A 15492-nucleotide genomic window follows, 5' to 3' on the forward strand; every position below is an offset into this window, starting at 1 on the left:
ATATGGCACAGAGGTTTCTTAGCCTAGGCGCTTTCCAGATTAGCTGCCTAACAGCAGGCAAATTGCATTTGAAACGTAAACAGCAGGGGGAGCAGTCTCGCAGAAACTAACAACCCGAAAAAACAGCAACTGTCTTACAACGGATATATGACGTTATAGTACAATATCGCAGCGATTAAATTTGAAACAAGGCATTGGAAATCTGAACTGCACCCTGCTGTCAGTGCAGGGACTGCCGTGTCACAACGCAGGAAGTGTGGAAGCACACTTCAGAGATATGACACGACCCCGTTGCAGGGTCTAATCTGGAAAGGAACCTGGTGCTGGGGACCAGGAATTAACCAGTCACCACAGGTGTCACCCAGTGATCCAAACTGATAACCTTTTACTCCTATTTATGCTAGTAGCTACCTGTTCTCTGCAATCAGCTCAGAGTCAATACCCTAATTATCAATATTTATCACCTGTCAAGCAACACGGACATTTACTTTCCTTCATTATCCTCCATTTCACCGAGAACACTGATCTGCTCAGTAGCTAATACCCGTACGCTGTTGCTTCTGGTTGGAACATTTTGATTTAAACCAATGATTTACATTGTCTGTCCCCCCCACCCCGTTAGCGATTTAAATTGTCTTGACTTATATCAACCCAGGCTGGTGTTTTCTGATTAGCCAAGAGAAAAGAGTGCCGGCCCATTCCCTTCCAATCGGTGCCATAGGAAGTGGGTCTGTGCCTCAGTCCCTTGTGCTGACTGTCAGTGCTGGGGGTTACTGCATCAACAACCACCCACCCCAGACTCTCCACTGGGTTTCATCCTCCTCGCTGACGCCTCACAAACGAAGGGGCCATAACTCAAGAAGGGAGGCGGTATGCCTGTGGGATTTATCACCTCTTTTAGCTCAGAGCTCAAGAATCAATCGTAGTGTAATGGAGCTTCCAAACGGGTGCTGCAGTATCTGCTCCCATATAGTGTCCCTCCTGTCTGTGGCAAAGTCCATTCCAGTGAGACCTTCTGCCCAATATTATTGCTGGCTGGAAGGCACCTACCCAGCTTTTCACCCCCACCTCTGCCTGGTTTTAGCATAAGTTCCAAGATGAAATGAGGCATTTATTGACTACTGCAATGCGCTCTATGTGGGGCTGCCTTTGTATGCAATCCGGAAACTGCACTTGGTCCAGAATGCGGCAGCCAGGTTGGTCTGTGGGTCTTCTCGGAGAGACCATGGCTGCCGATACGTTTCTGAGCAGAGTGCAAGGTTTTGGTTATAACCTATAAAGCCCTAAACAGCTTGGGCCCTGGATATTTAAGAGAATGCCTTCTTCGCTATGAACCACACCGCCCATTGAGATCATCTGGAGAGGTTCATCTGCAGTTGCCACCAGCTCATCTGGTGGCTACTCAGGGGCCGGCCTTCTCCATTGCTGCCCCGAGGCTTTGGAAAACACTTCCTGCTGAAATAAGAGCCTCCCCATCTCTGACAACTTTTAAAAAGTCAAGACACATTTGTTCACCCAGGCTTTTAATTAGATACTGTTTTAATAGTTGTTTTAATAAAATAGCTGTTTTAATAAAAATTTTAATTGTTGAAATGTTTTAATCTTTTTATTGATTGTTTTTATTCTCTTGTAAACCGCCCAGAGAGCCTGCGTTTGGGGGTGGTGTAAAAATATGTTTAAATAAATAAATAGATAAATAGATAAATAAATAAATATTTGCGAGACACTTCCACCTCTCTCCACCATAACGGAATTGGAAACATGACAAGATGGCGGCAGTCACCGGCAGAAGACTGGGCCAGATTCTGGCACAGCACAGCTTCTCTTAGACAGCTGTATTATAAGCCATGTACATGAGCAGACAATTCCAGACTCCCTCTGTGAAAGGCATGATGGATTGCTGCAAGCAACCTATTGACCTGTCTGGACCTCTTTAAGAATTGACCAGCCACTTATTAGGACAGCCATTATTATTCTGTTTAAGAGTCCGGCCCCCTTTGTCAATAGAATCTTCCTCTAAGCAATGACTTTCAAGCTTTCTACCTTCAGGGTTCACTCTCCCACACCCATTTGCAGTCAAGACTTGTTCTACATCTTGTGGGACTACAACTCCCATCACCCCCAGCCAAAGGCCATTGTGCCTGGGGATGATGGGAGCTGTAGTCTAGCAACAACCGGGGGCCCAACATTGGGAATCCCTTCTGTAACACATCAAACTCTCTCCTGCAGCTGTACAGAACAAAGGGAGTTATGATGATCTCGTTATCTTTCAGGGAGACGTGTCCACCATTCTGACCTCATTGTGGACCGCCTCATAAGCTTCCAAGCAACTTCAAGGTTGCCTTTTGAAAACTAATGTTCTTAGGCATAGCCACTTAGGGCCAACTCCAGAATCATTTTTCCTTCCTCATATTAGAAACAGAGGAAGCTGCTTTGTACTGAATTATTGGTCCATCCAGCTCAGTGTCCACTCTGACTGGCAGTGGCTCTCCGAGGTTTCAGGCAGGAGTCTCTCAAAGCCCAACCTGAAGACGCCAGGGATTGAACCTGGGACCTTCTGCATGTAGAGAAGGTGCTCTTCCACTGAGCTATGGCCCTGTCCTCAACAACATCTGAGACCCAAGGTTAGTTAGATGTATGTGGAGTCAAGTGGGCTGAAAATGACTGAAGAGGCAAGCCACTGCAATGCTGGAATAGATACATGCCGAGCATGTCTATATCAAGCAAGTACTTCCAAAAGCTGGTCCCCTATCTTCATCAGATTTATTACCCAACTAATCAACCCAATACTAGAAAGGCTCATGTCTTGAGGCATTTTTCTCCCTGCATTGGAAAACACAGCCTAAAATTGCAATTAATGTTACAATAATAAGTGCATTGTTTTATTTGCAATTCAGCTATAAAGGAGCAGAAAGTTGCCGCCTTTCAGTATTTGTTTTGAGGTCAGGAATCCATGAGAGGGACGGAATCTTTAACCAAGACAAGCTGTTGGGTACATAACGAGGGCATCCCTACTGCTTAATTCTGGGATTATCTCCATTAAAGAGTTGTGGAGGCAGAAAAAAAACACAACAGGGTTCAAGGCAGAGATAGAAGGGTATACAAATGGTATCATACATTTGCTATTCTAGTAGCCTCAGAGAGGTTCTCACAGAGGCTGTAAACTTGGTACGGGCTGTACCATTCCAGTTTGCGTGTGACTTAATCACATGCACCTTGTGTTCCTTATACTCCCAGAAAGGCAACCTGTACATCAGTAACAACCTTTTCTACAATGCACAGCCACAGCAGAGGGCATTCTGGAGCATTTTCTTAATTCACACAAGGTGACACTGAGTTCCAACAGGTCAGGCCAGTCAGAGGCACTTTTACACCTGGCCTCCAAAACCCTTGAGGGACCCCCAAATCCTCTTTACTCTGTCCCAGGTGGTGTGGTCGCCGTGCCATGCTACTGACCAACCGAGTGCAACCTCTGTGTTAGAGACAGAGTGGGGAAAGAAATATGTGGAATAGGAAGTTGCATGTTGAAATGTTTCTGCTAATGCATATTTGCATAAATATAAAGTTGTGTGGTTGAGTCGGTGTCAGTGTCGACTCCTGGCAACCACAGAGCCATGTGGTTTTCTTTGGTAGAATATAGGAGTGGTTTACCATTGCCATCTCCCATGGAGAATGAGATTATATATTGCTGCTGCCCAATATAGGAGTTTCCCATATTCTGGGAAACACACCAGCGGGTGATTCGACACAGCAACCTCTTGCTCCCCAGAAACTTCCCCGCTGCACCATTAGGTGGCTTTGCATAAATATACCTGTTTTATATATATTTATTTATTATTATTATTATTATTAGTAGTAGTAGTAGTAGTAGTAGTAATACTCCACCCCTCCAGTACATTACTGCTCGTGGCGCCTCACAGCATTTATAAAACAGTTACAATATAAAATCCGACTAATAAAATTAACCAAATTAAACAAGTTAAAAAATCCAAGCTAAAACCACAATCAAAATTAGCTTTTAAAATGGCAAATTAAAATATTAAAGCTAAAAACTAAGAATTATAAAAACTAAAGAACCTACTAGATATACACAACAGGTGAAAAATTTAAAAGCCTCTTTAAAAAGATGTGTTTTTAGTTGTTTCTTTAAAACACTGAAGGAGGGAGCATGGCAAAGCTCTTCAGAGTGGGCGTTCCAAAGTTCCGAGGGGCCACAACTGAAAAGGCCCTGTCTCTAGTCCCCACCAATCGGTTCTCTGTTAGTGGCAGGGCCATGAGCAGGGCCTGAGATGACGGGCGGAAGGCCCTGGCAGGTTCATATGGACGAATGCGTCCAACAGGTGCCCCAAGCTGTGTAGGGCTTTAAAGGTCAATACCAGCACCTTGAATCTAGCCTGGAAGCGGACTGGTAGCCTGGTAAGGAATCTTCTTATATTCTTGTGAGTTCAGTTGCTGTCTGTGCTGTGCCCTCAAAAATCCACACGTTAAAAATACTGTGTGTGTCAAAGAGTGTGTGTGCGCGTGTTTGTGTACACACTAGGGGGGATGATGGTTAACTTGTGGTGGTGGTGGGGCTCCCAAGGCCTTTAGGTCCAAGCCCCAAAATTACCCAGGTGCATCTCTGTGGCCAGTGCCCCATGCATGCAGAGTGACTGCCATGGAAGAGCTGTGTTTCGCTTTTCAGGCTCAGAACTCACCTTCAACTCCAACCTTCAGTGTAAAACCTGCTTTGAATGTCCTCCCTCCCACCCTAACATTTCCCTCTGCTTCTTCTGCCGCTTTCCACCACACGCACAATAGTCAAGGCTTTAACAACAACGGGTAACATTTACGTATCCAGCAGTAGTGATTTTAAATCTTCCACCCTATTCTGTTCAGCTTTTTCTTTCTTTCTTTCTTTTTTGCCCTTTGCACACCAGCTTCTCCGCTGACAATCAGCAACAGAGGAGGAAAAACAAATTAAGATGGTGGGGCTGGGGGACAGACTAGAGGCAAGCACTACTGGTCAGAGTGTGACCCACTTGTGGGCAAAGCCCAACATTCGGCCACTGCCCTATAATGTGTATTTATTCAAACATTTGCATCCTGTCTTTCCATCAAATGAATGTCAAGGCAGCTCTTAACCTTACGTTTAAAAACATCAATAATAATATAGCCAACAAAAGAAGAGTAAAAACAGTCAGCAATTCAGCAGAAACAACAATCTAGCCCAAAGGCTCTCTTTAGAAATGCAGGTGATCAGGACAAGAGGTTATCTCTAGGGAGTGTTGTCCACAACTTTGGTGCCATTGTTCTAAATAAATAAGTAAATAAGTAAAATCCATGCTCATGTCCCTCCCCAGCATCCATACTGGGATGGCCGATAGTCAGGAAAGCTTCAACTGCTGAGCAGAATGCAAGAGCAGGTTCTTGTGGAAGGAGGTGGCCCTTGAGATATCCTGGTTCCAGATTATTTAAGGTTTTAAAGGTTAAAGCCAGGTCTGGGGGTGGGGAGGAAATCAGTGAAGGTGGAACAACACAGTAGTAGTAGTAGGAATATAGGAAGATGCTAAAAGGCATCATCTCACACTGCACGGGAGGAGGCAACGGTCAACCCCTCCTGTATTCTACCAAAGAAAACCACAGGGCTCTGTGGGTGCCAGGAGTCGAAATCGATGTGACGGCACACTTTACCTTTAATAGGGTCTGAACACCTCATATCAGATAACAATCTGGCCGTAATACTCAGGATCACTTCTAAATCCTTCCTAGATACTTTTCAAAGGCAGGCCCAGAATTATCCGCCATGTGCAATGGTTCAGTTGCAGGCTGGCAGGGATTTCCTCACAGGCAAGCCACCCTGAAAAGGATCTACTGAAAGCAGAATATTTGAAAAGCAGCACCACAAAGCAACATCATCTGAGGATAAATAGATGGATGTTTTTGCTGACTCGTTTCTGAAAGGCTAAAATGCTGCTGTGCATGATTTTTAAAATGCCTTTAATACCTCGTGTTGGATCCTCCCACAGTAAACACAAACAGCTGGGTTGCTCCCATTTCTCCTTGTTGGCTTCCAAGTTAACTGCATAGAAATATAGCTTATTGCTGGAGTAGAATACGATAGATCGGAGCAACTGCACAAAGCTAATTGGAACAGGCAAAAGAGATAAAAGGGATGTGATCACTGTGGAAAACAATCAACTGTCTTAAGAGAAACAAAACTCTAGAGTGGGTTGTGCAGAGACGTGATCCTCATTTCCAGAACAGGATGAGTATTCTCCGGGCAATTCTGCCTCTAATGGGCTGCAGGTGGCAGTGCATAATTGATGTTCCCTTTGTCGACGCCCGTGGTTTTTTAACCGCAGAACAAGATGCTAATGCTTAGAAAGATGCGTAAGAAACTAGCCAGAATAAAAAGCAAAAAAATGCACCAGCAGGTCTCTTCTTGTCTCAGTTATAAGAGGAAAAGCGAGACCCACCGTGTCATCTGCTCTACGAGAATTCTGGATGGTTTTGATTGATTGCCACCACCACAGATAGAAGGCCGATTCAAATGTGTTCAACACTCCTACAACAAGTGCACAGTGCACACAGGTACAGTCATTTACAGGTTATGCTAAATGCAGGTACAGAAGTACATTTCCTATCTGTATCATGCATTTGAAGGGCCTGCATCCAGGCTCACTTTTAAAATGAACACAATACGAATACAATGGATACACCCAAAGTGGGTTACAGAGTTATTGATAGATATATAGATGGACAGATAGATGAAGATGGCTCCCAGTCCCCAAAGGGCTCACAAACTAAAAAAGAAACATAGGACAGACACCAGCAACAGCCACTGCAGGGATTCTGTGCTGGGGCTGCATAGGATCAGTTGTTCTCCCCCTGCTAAATAAAGAGAACCACCACTCTTTGATCACTTAGCAGGGGACACAGCTACAGTCATCCACACAAACACATATCACCGTGTACAGACATCGGCACACTTGTAAAGCATATTATTTTTTATTATTTTTATTAATCAAATTTGTACACTGCCCCAAACGTTCGTTTCTGGGCATAATGTCGGAATTGGGATAGAATTGTCAGCAAATCCATGCAAAGCAAAATCTGACCGGTATCTGGAAGTTGCCACCTAAGGAAAACATGAGGAATTTAAAGAGGAGTTCAAATAATTTTGATAAGGCTAGTGACATTTCTCTGGGAGGGGTCCATACCTCCCACAGATTACGGATGAATTTTCGCCAAAAGTCGGCTCCAGCTAGGCAAAAGCATTTGTGAAATTTTGGTAGAAGCTTTTATGGGTTCTGAAAAGACTAGTGAAATTTCTCAGGGAAGATTGCTTTCTCGTTCCCCAGAGGTTTACAGACTAAGCACACATTGCAACAGGATGAGGTTGGCCAACTGAAACTGGGGGGGGGAAATCACTACTCATTAACCCAAGAGCCAGATCAAGTGACAGGGTGCTTGTGTGTGTGTGTGTGTGTGTGTGTGTGTGTGTGTTGGGGGTTGTACTTAAAATATGTATATATTGCTGTTCTATTAAAATATCTAGATGAATTTACAGTAAAAACTCCTTATAACCAGGGGCAGAGCCACCACTGAGCAGACGGGTTCAAAGAACCCGGGCTGTTGCCAATCAGGGACTGCACCTGGCCGCACCCCATGTCTGACGTCAGACACAGGGGGCGTGGCTTCACTCCCAATCCGGGCCATGTGACCCCATTTGAGAGCAAATACCAGCCAGCAATGTCCGGGAGCTGCTCTCGCTGCCCTTAAGGTAGGGAGAGTGTTCCTGGCTGCGCTAGGGCCAAGCAGCCCCGTTTGGGAATGAAGCCACACCCCCTGCACCTGACATTAGATGCAGTAGGGTCTGACGTCAGTCACAAGGGGCATGGCGGGGGCACTGCTGCTGGGAGGAACACGGGCCACCAACTCGCTTCCTCCACCAGTGCTTATAACTTCAAATACACAATACAACAATTGCAGCAACAGCCTGGAAAAGAAGTGTTAAGTTCAAATTAAAACACTCACCCCCAAGAGAACAGGCCAATAGAAGGAACCAGTCACCCACTAGAAGCTTGAAGGACAAACGCACTAATCTGTCATGCAAATAATAATACAACTGATGTTCGACAAGCCTGCCTGGGGAGAATGCTCTAAGAAGGAGACCATCATGAGGTCCCTCTCTCCGTAGTTACCACTTGCGCAACCTCTGAAGATGACCCAAAGAAAAATGTCCAAAGCAGATCTTAGGTTTTGGGATGGTGACTATGGCAGGGTATGGTCCTTCAAGTGCCCAGTTCCCAAACCATTTAGGGCTTTAAAGGTCAAATCCAGCAGCATCCTGAATTGGGTATTTTGTTTGAGTCACACTTGGAAAACAGAGGAGAGTGCCCTATGTTATGCTTTCCCCCTACATAGTCATAATCTCTGTGTAGGAGAAATGTGAGCACACAATCATGTTACGAAGTGCGGCCTCAGCGTTTGCTCCATCCAGATACATGGCTCAGGCAGATACCAGCCGTACAAAAAGGACACAGGACCTCAAGGAGTCATTTTCCTGCCTTTTCGGAACTATTTTGGAAGATGTCATTTCACCCTGCCTCCAAATAATTCCAAACTAGCTGAACCAGGTGCAGACCATCTGTGCCTCTAGTACCCACCCGACTTTCTCCCCCCGCCACAGCCCACCCGCCAGTCACCGCTTTCTCCTGCCCATCAGTCTTGGCTTTCTTCCCCTCCCCCCATCGGCCGCCGCTTTCTCCTGCCCCCCTCCCCACCGCAGCTTTTTTCTCCCATCTGCCCACCCGCCACCACCATTTTTTCTCCCTTCCGTCCTCCCACCGACCACCCCTTTTCTCTACCCCCATCTGCCCCCACTGCCGCTTTTCTCTCCCCCACATCTGCCCGCCCACCACCGCCACTTTGTTCCCCCTCTCCTCCTCCCTCGGCCAGGCCGCGAGAGTTCCGCCGCCAAATCCTGGGCATGCATGACGGCTAAGAGAATTAAATATATAGATAAGAAAGGAAATTGATCCCAGAGCTCAACAACTTTGAGTCCATCAACTAACTGGCCTTGTATGATTATGGTTAAGTGGCATTTAACAACAGAGCGGCAGCCTCCAGCAAAATATTTAAAACTGCCATCATGCCCCCGCTCTCTGTGCTATTCTTTGGCTTGAGTTAAACATCTGCACCCTTGTTACCAACACAGTAATTCTGGAGCATTTGATTACTGTTTTGTTTGCTTCATTGCAATACCCAGGGGACATGTCAGACAGAGGGCGGAGGAATTGGAACTTCAGGCCAGCTGAGATTCCAAACCGAGGGTTAACGGCAAGTCTGGAATTTTGCGTCTGCCACACTGATCCATCATTAGGTATGTTGCGTGCTATTAAAAACACATCAGCATTTGTCATCCGCAAAAAGTGACATTCCAGACAAACGGCAGCTCCTTGCCATCCTAATAATAGAAAACCATTGCAATGATGACGAAGCATGACATCTGTTTGCCAATTGGAGCCTTGGAAGGAAGCAGGCACTCGGCTGGGTTTGAGACTTTAGCGCAAACCACCTTGTTTGCCTGCTGGACAGCAACATTTATTTATTTATTTATTTATTTATTTTTGCATTTTTATACCGCCTTTCGTTAAAAGATAGCCCCAAGGCGGTTTACAAAAGTTAAAAACCTACAATAAAAACATCATGCTAAAAGTATAAAAACATATAAAAACAGGCATAAAACAATACAACAAATAAAAACACCCAGAAGCAGCAGTTATTTATTTACATGGATGCTTGTGAGGAAGGTCTCCACAAAACTAGGTTGCAAGAGCTGCTGTTTGGGACGAAGAGAGCTGGTCTTGTGGTCGCAAGCACAACTTGTCTCCTTAGCTAAGCAGGGTCCACCCTGGTTGCATATGAATGGGAGACTAGAAGTGTGAGCACCGTAAGAGATTCCCCTCCGGGGATGGAGATGCTCTGGGAAAAGCATCTAGGTTCCAATTTCCCTCCTTGGCAGCATCTCCAAGATAGGGCTGAGAGAGATTCCTGCCTCCAACCTTGGAGAAGTCGCTGCAAGTCTGGGTAGACAATAGTGAGCTAGATGGGTGTAGGGTCTGACTCGGTATATATAGCAATTTCCTATGTTCCTTTGAGGTGGGATGGGATGTGCCCAGGGCTTGGCTGTCAGGATGGAACTGCAAAGGAACAACTTCTGGACTTCTTCTAGCTGTCAGGACTAGAACGGGCTGCAGGTCCTAAACATGGGCTTGGGTGGGGGCTATCAGGAGGGAATTCAGCATGGGGCATCACCACCACCATCACCTGGCCAAAGAAGTGGACTACAGGCCTGCAGAGACACTTGTTGAATAGCAACAGGCCAGAGTAGGTCACAGGACAAGGCCTGACCCTTATTACAGTGTCAAGGTCAAGCTTGCTCTTCCGTCTGGGCAGTGAGGGTTGCTGCTCTTCCTGCATCTTGCAGCAGACCAACCTCACCTCACCACCCACAGTCCTGTCTCGCTCCCAGAACCGCGTCATCCTGACTTGACAGTCACCAGGTCTGAAACAGAGCAGTGAAAACTTGAAACAGTTTGTGACCAAACACTTTCAAGCTGGGGATTTCAGGAGTTAGACAGAATAATCTGTGCAAATATTTAACACCCAGAGGTTGAACGGATCCCTTCTGCACAGTAGGGCTGAGATGTTCCCTTTCATGCAGCACAGAGAAACAGGCAGGCTTCATACAGAAGGAAGGAGAGAACACAGCTCTCCATCGACCAGAAGACCAGTTCAACGCAGGAGCACACAGGCACACGTCTAATGCAAATTCAGGCTGCACTCTAAGATGATAAATGGTTTTCCCCATTTTTCAAGGCCTCAAATATAATGAGTCAAGGGGCACATCTTGTCTCTGAAGCTCCACTACCACACGGTAAAGAGGTATAATGTGTTTGCAGCAGGATAGGGTGATATCCGACTGAAGCAGAAGCTACTATTGAAGGCTGTCGGTTTACAGGCAAACAGGGTTATGCAAAACATTTTTGTTGTCCGGACAAATGTGCTTATTGTAGTGGGACAGAAATTCTTCCTGAAAATTAATTTGCTTGTTCAAGGATTCATCCATTATTCGGCCCTATCCAGCACCATTGTCCCCCTGACTCTCCCTTCCTAATTGGTCACAAGGGTAATTGCAGCCCAATCAGGGAAAATTCCGTGAATAAGATGGATGGCAGGATGCTGCATCTTGACACGGTGATGTCACTGAACTTCAATACAATGGTGTGGGTCAATATGCTTAAGAAAAAGTGGGGCATAAAAGGTGAGAGGGAGAGGATCCAAGTTAACTATAGACTGGGATGGGGCAGGCAAGAATGGAGATAGGGGTGGGGAGATTTGCATGCCATAGGTGTGGGGGCTATGACACACCATGCCAGTCAGGCACAAACTTGAATTCAGCTACAATTCAGGCCTGCTCAACTTTGCCACACACACCCTGATGTTTTTGGACTAACAACTCCCACAATCCCCAGCCACAGTGGCCAATAGCCAGGAATTATGGGAGTTCTAGGCCAACATCTGCAGGAGGGCCGAAGTTAAGTTACATCATGTCAATGAAAGCAACGGAGAGCAAGGGCAGTTGAAACAAATATTCTCCACAAGGTCCATCTAACAATAGTTTTACAGTGATCCCTAGAAGAACTCCTGGGCGGTTAGGCACCGGAATGCCAAGTGAAGTGGCGTCTCTTTTTAACGTTGTTAAGAATGTTGGCAACAACCAGCAAAGAGCTCTGGTTCAGTCCTACACACACAAGACAGTTTTCTTTACTAGGGGAGTGTCCCCCCACCCCAGCCTCTTCTTGCAAAATAAATTTTTAAAAACATATGACCGAATACTTGCTGGGCACCAAGATGAAAAGATTATTCCCCACAGCTGAGTTGAAAAATAAGGTTTCTCAGCGAAAGCACCAACTCAGCATGCAGTTCCACTTCGATGGATGATAGTAACTTAGGCCATGAAAAATGAAGGCAGTACAACTGTCCCTCCCCAGTATCAGTCCTGCAGCATTGGCCCCACACCCTTCATATGTGGGGCTCCAGTAACTCGAGCAGGCAGCAGTAGAAAAGTGTGATATTGATTGATTGATCATATTTAATATAAAATAAAAATGCTGTGCAGCCAGTCAACAGACAGAGCTGTGAAACTCACTGAAGTAAATGCTAAGGACATCACCAACCCGTATTTGCTCAATTTGAATACAAGATTTGTGCTCTGGCACTGGATTGCTAATTGATTACATGAGCACAGAGTCAATGAAGAAATCAATATGAGATACTCAACTGAAGGACACATGGGAGGGGAGAATGAGGGAGGGGACGCTCAAGACTCTTGAAGATATCACAGTCAAAACACTTCTATATATTTGCTGACGAGCTAGACTCATGGAGGCAGAGCATCGTGTATGCCACGATGTGGTGCAAGTACAGAAGAAAATGCAGAAATGTGGACAGATGCAGCATGTTTCTCAGATTGCTGAGAGTCTCTGCTTTTAAAAGGATTATATCCCGTATGGTTAGGGATGTGCACAGAACCAGCAGGGGCCGGTTCGACGGCGGAGGGTGGCTTTATGGGCGGGAGTGGGTTCACTTACCCCACTCCCCGCTGCATTTCCCCCACCGGCATGTGAGTCCTTAAGAGCCCGCCAGGGCAGCAGCATACCTCCTTGCCACCCCGGTCCGCTGTTTACCAGATGTACCTGGAAGTAGGAATGGCGAATGTGCACATCGGGTGTGTGCGCACGACAACACCCCAATGAGCTCTAAAGGACTCACGTGCCAGTGGGGGAAATGTGGTGAAGGGAGGAGTGCACCCACCCCCACCCTTAAAGCAACCCCTGTCCCCCCGCCACCGAACCTTTGAGCCAGCGGGGGTTCAAACCAGCAGACTCCTAAGGACTCGCACACTGGCAGGGGAAACGTGGCGGGGAGCGGGTAAGTGCATCCACCCCACCCTTAAAGCCATTCCCCCTGCCACTGAACCTTCAAGGCGGTGGGGGTTTGAACTGGTTCGGAAGCGCATAAAAGGCCGAGATCTCAAAAGAAAGAAAAAGTGGTTCAGTAACATCGACTAGTGGTTATAGCTTACTCTCCCCTTGATTAGCAGAAACAGAATGTATTATGCAAAATAGCAAAAGTGCATAACATACGCGAAGTTTGAATATTTATGCAGGTCACATAAAATTCAGCTTTGCTTGGGGCAGAATTTAGATTATCTGAGCACAAAACCTATTTTATTTTTCAGACCTTTTCCTAAAATGAAGGTGGCATCAGGCAACTATCTGCACAGCAACGCTTTGGGTCCTGTGCCCTGGCTGGAGAACACTTTTTATCTCTCTGTTGCCTGAGACTCTGGGATGACCCAGCCAACAATTAAAGGAAGTGAAGGGCACGCACCTCGACAGGAGGGCAGAGGAAAGTCCCAGGAGGCTGTGTTCTCCGAACTTGCATGGCAAGTGAGCAGCGCATGGCCCTCAAGAAAGAAGCCCGGGTTGCAGCTGTAACGCACTTTGTCACCAACGCTGAATGTCGTCCCCTGCTGGATTCCATTCTGGAGCCTTCCAGGATTTCCACACGTGTGGCTTGGTAGAACTGCAGGGGTGATGGGAGAGAAGAACATTTGATTAGTCAAAAGCATAAATGGCCACTAACCAATCATTCTCAACATTAACTTACACACCGTAAAGTCCCTTTTTTACAACCACTCTCCGTTTGCTGCTCAGCCTCCTGCTGCTTCTGTTCCAATTCAGCTCATTCATTCATCCACTTCCTCACACACCAAAAGGGCTGGAGGTGGGAGGAGGAAGAGATTTAGGTCGTATTGCATCTGCCTCTCCTTGTCCTTTCAGTCTGGGAATGGCAACATCGTACTGGCTTTTTCAGAGGGACATAGGAAGCTGCCTTATACTGAGTCAGACCATTGGTCCATCTAGCCCAATATTGTCTACCCAAACTGGCAGCAGCTTCTCCAAGGTTGCAGGCAGGAGTGTCTCTCAGCCCTATCTTGGAGATGCTGCCAGGGAGGGAACTTGGAACCTTCTGCATGAAAGCAGGCAGATGCTCTTCCCAGAGTGGCCCTGTTCCCTAAGGGGAATATCTTACAGTGCTCACACACGTAGTCTCCCATTCAAATGCAACCCAGGTTGTACCCTGCTTAGCAAAGATAACAATTCATTCTTGCTACCATAAGACCAGCTCTCCTCCCATCTTTCCAAGATGAGAAATACAACATTAATCTTGGCCCTTTAGGCATCTTCCTCTACTAGGCTTAAAGTGCCATGAGAGGGAAGCTACTGCATATGGATGCCCAACATTCTTTCCTATCCAGAAAGCGAGTACTGTGGAGCTATTAAAATGGCTCAGGCACTCCTTTCGGCCTTCAAGGATCAGAAAAGGCAGCTGGCACTTCCCAAGCACATAATACCACATCATGGGTTGATGGGAGGAAACGAGCCCAGTGCTCACGTAATTCCAAGTGCTCAACTTCTCACTGTGTTGATTTCCTTCAAAACCATCACCCTGCATCATGCCTGGAAGCAGACTGATAACCAATGCAGTTCACAGATCTAATGTGTTCCATACGTCCTGAACCAGGCAGGACTCTCACAGCTGCTCTCTAGACCAGTTGACATTTCCAAAGAAATTTCCGGAGCAGTGCCATGTAGAACACAATTTAGATTAGATGTGGCGAGAACATGGATCATCACTGAGACAGGAATGGACACATCTGATACACCAGCCAAAGCTAGGCAAATGTCCCCTGGGTTGTGGCAGACACTTGGGCATCCTGGTGTAGTACCAGGTGCAAGAGGGCCCCCAAGCTGCAAACCTACTTGTCAGGCCTTCCTGTGGGCGGGCCCAAGTACTCACCCAGTCGGGGGGCCAAGAAGACGGAGGCAATACAGCCCCTGGGTACAAACAAAGTCAGCTGGGACCCTACACAGTTGCCAGGGAGATCCAGGACACCCAGGGACCCACAGACCATGGATGGGCCAGCATGGCCCAACAGGTTGCCTCCTGGTGGCAAATAGGAGAAGGCGGGGCCTCAACAGCTGGCAGGACAGGCAACAGCTGAAGGAGGGAGGATGCAGGTAGCTGCATTGGAGAGGGCGGAGTCAGGAGAGGGTGGTTGGGATTGCCCTTATTGCATGCACGCCCTCACCAGCACTTCTGAGGCCACTTCCACAGCCTATGAACAGGATCAGAGGAAGGGAAGCAGTTGGATACTGTGTTCCCAAGCCAGTGCGTGACACTACTACTTCAAAATATGTGCAATCCCATTAAGACAAGCCCAGTTCTTCTGAGGGGCAGCCTCCAAAATGCCTGGATTTAACTTTAGCTTTTTAGCTTCCATCCACCCCTTCATTTAATTAGTTAATTACTGGTTTAATGCAAAGCATACTTTGCCATTACATTCAAGCTAGCAAACTATCATTTATGCTTGTC

General features: G+C 46.6%; 1 protein-coding gene across 6 annotated transcripts in view; it reads right to left on the bottom strand.

The window, feature by feature from the left end:
- CSMD2 (CUB and Sushi multiple domains 2) overlaps window positions 1–15492 on the bottom strand; it is a 684208-nt gene that overhangs the window by 453565 nt on the left and 215151 nt on the right. For all 6 annotated transcript variants that reach the window (XM_053267555.1, XM_053267553.1, XM_053267554.1 and 3 more), the window contains exon 4: window positions 13444–13638. In XM_053267555.1, coding sequence (XP_053123530.1) covers window positions 13444–13638 — 195 coding nt within the window. The remainder of the gene's footprint in view (window positions 1–13443; window positions 13639–15492) is intronic.

Source organism: Hemicordylus capensis, chromosome 7, assembly GCF_027244095.1.
Source record: "Hemicordylus capensis ecotype Gifberg chromosome 7, rHemCap1.1.pri, whole genome shotgun sequence".
In the NCBI taxonomy this organism is placed as follows: Eukaryota; Metazoa; Chordata; class Lepidosauria; order Squamata; family Cordylidae; genus Hemicordylus; species Hemicordylus capensis.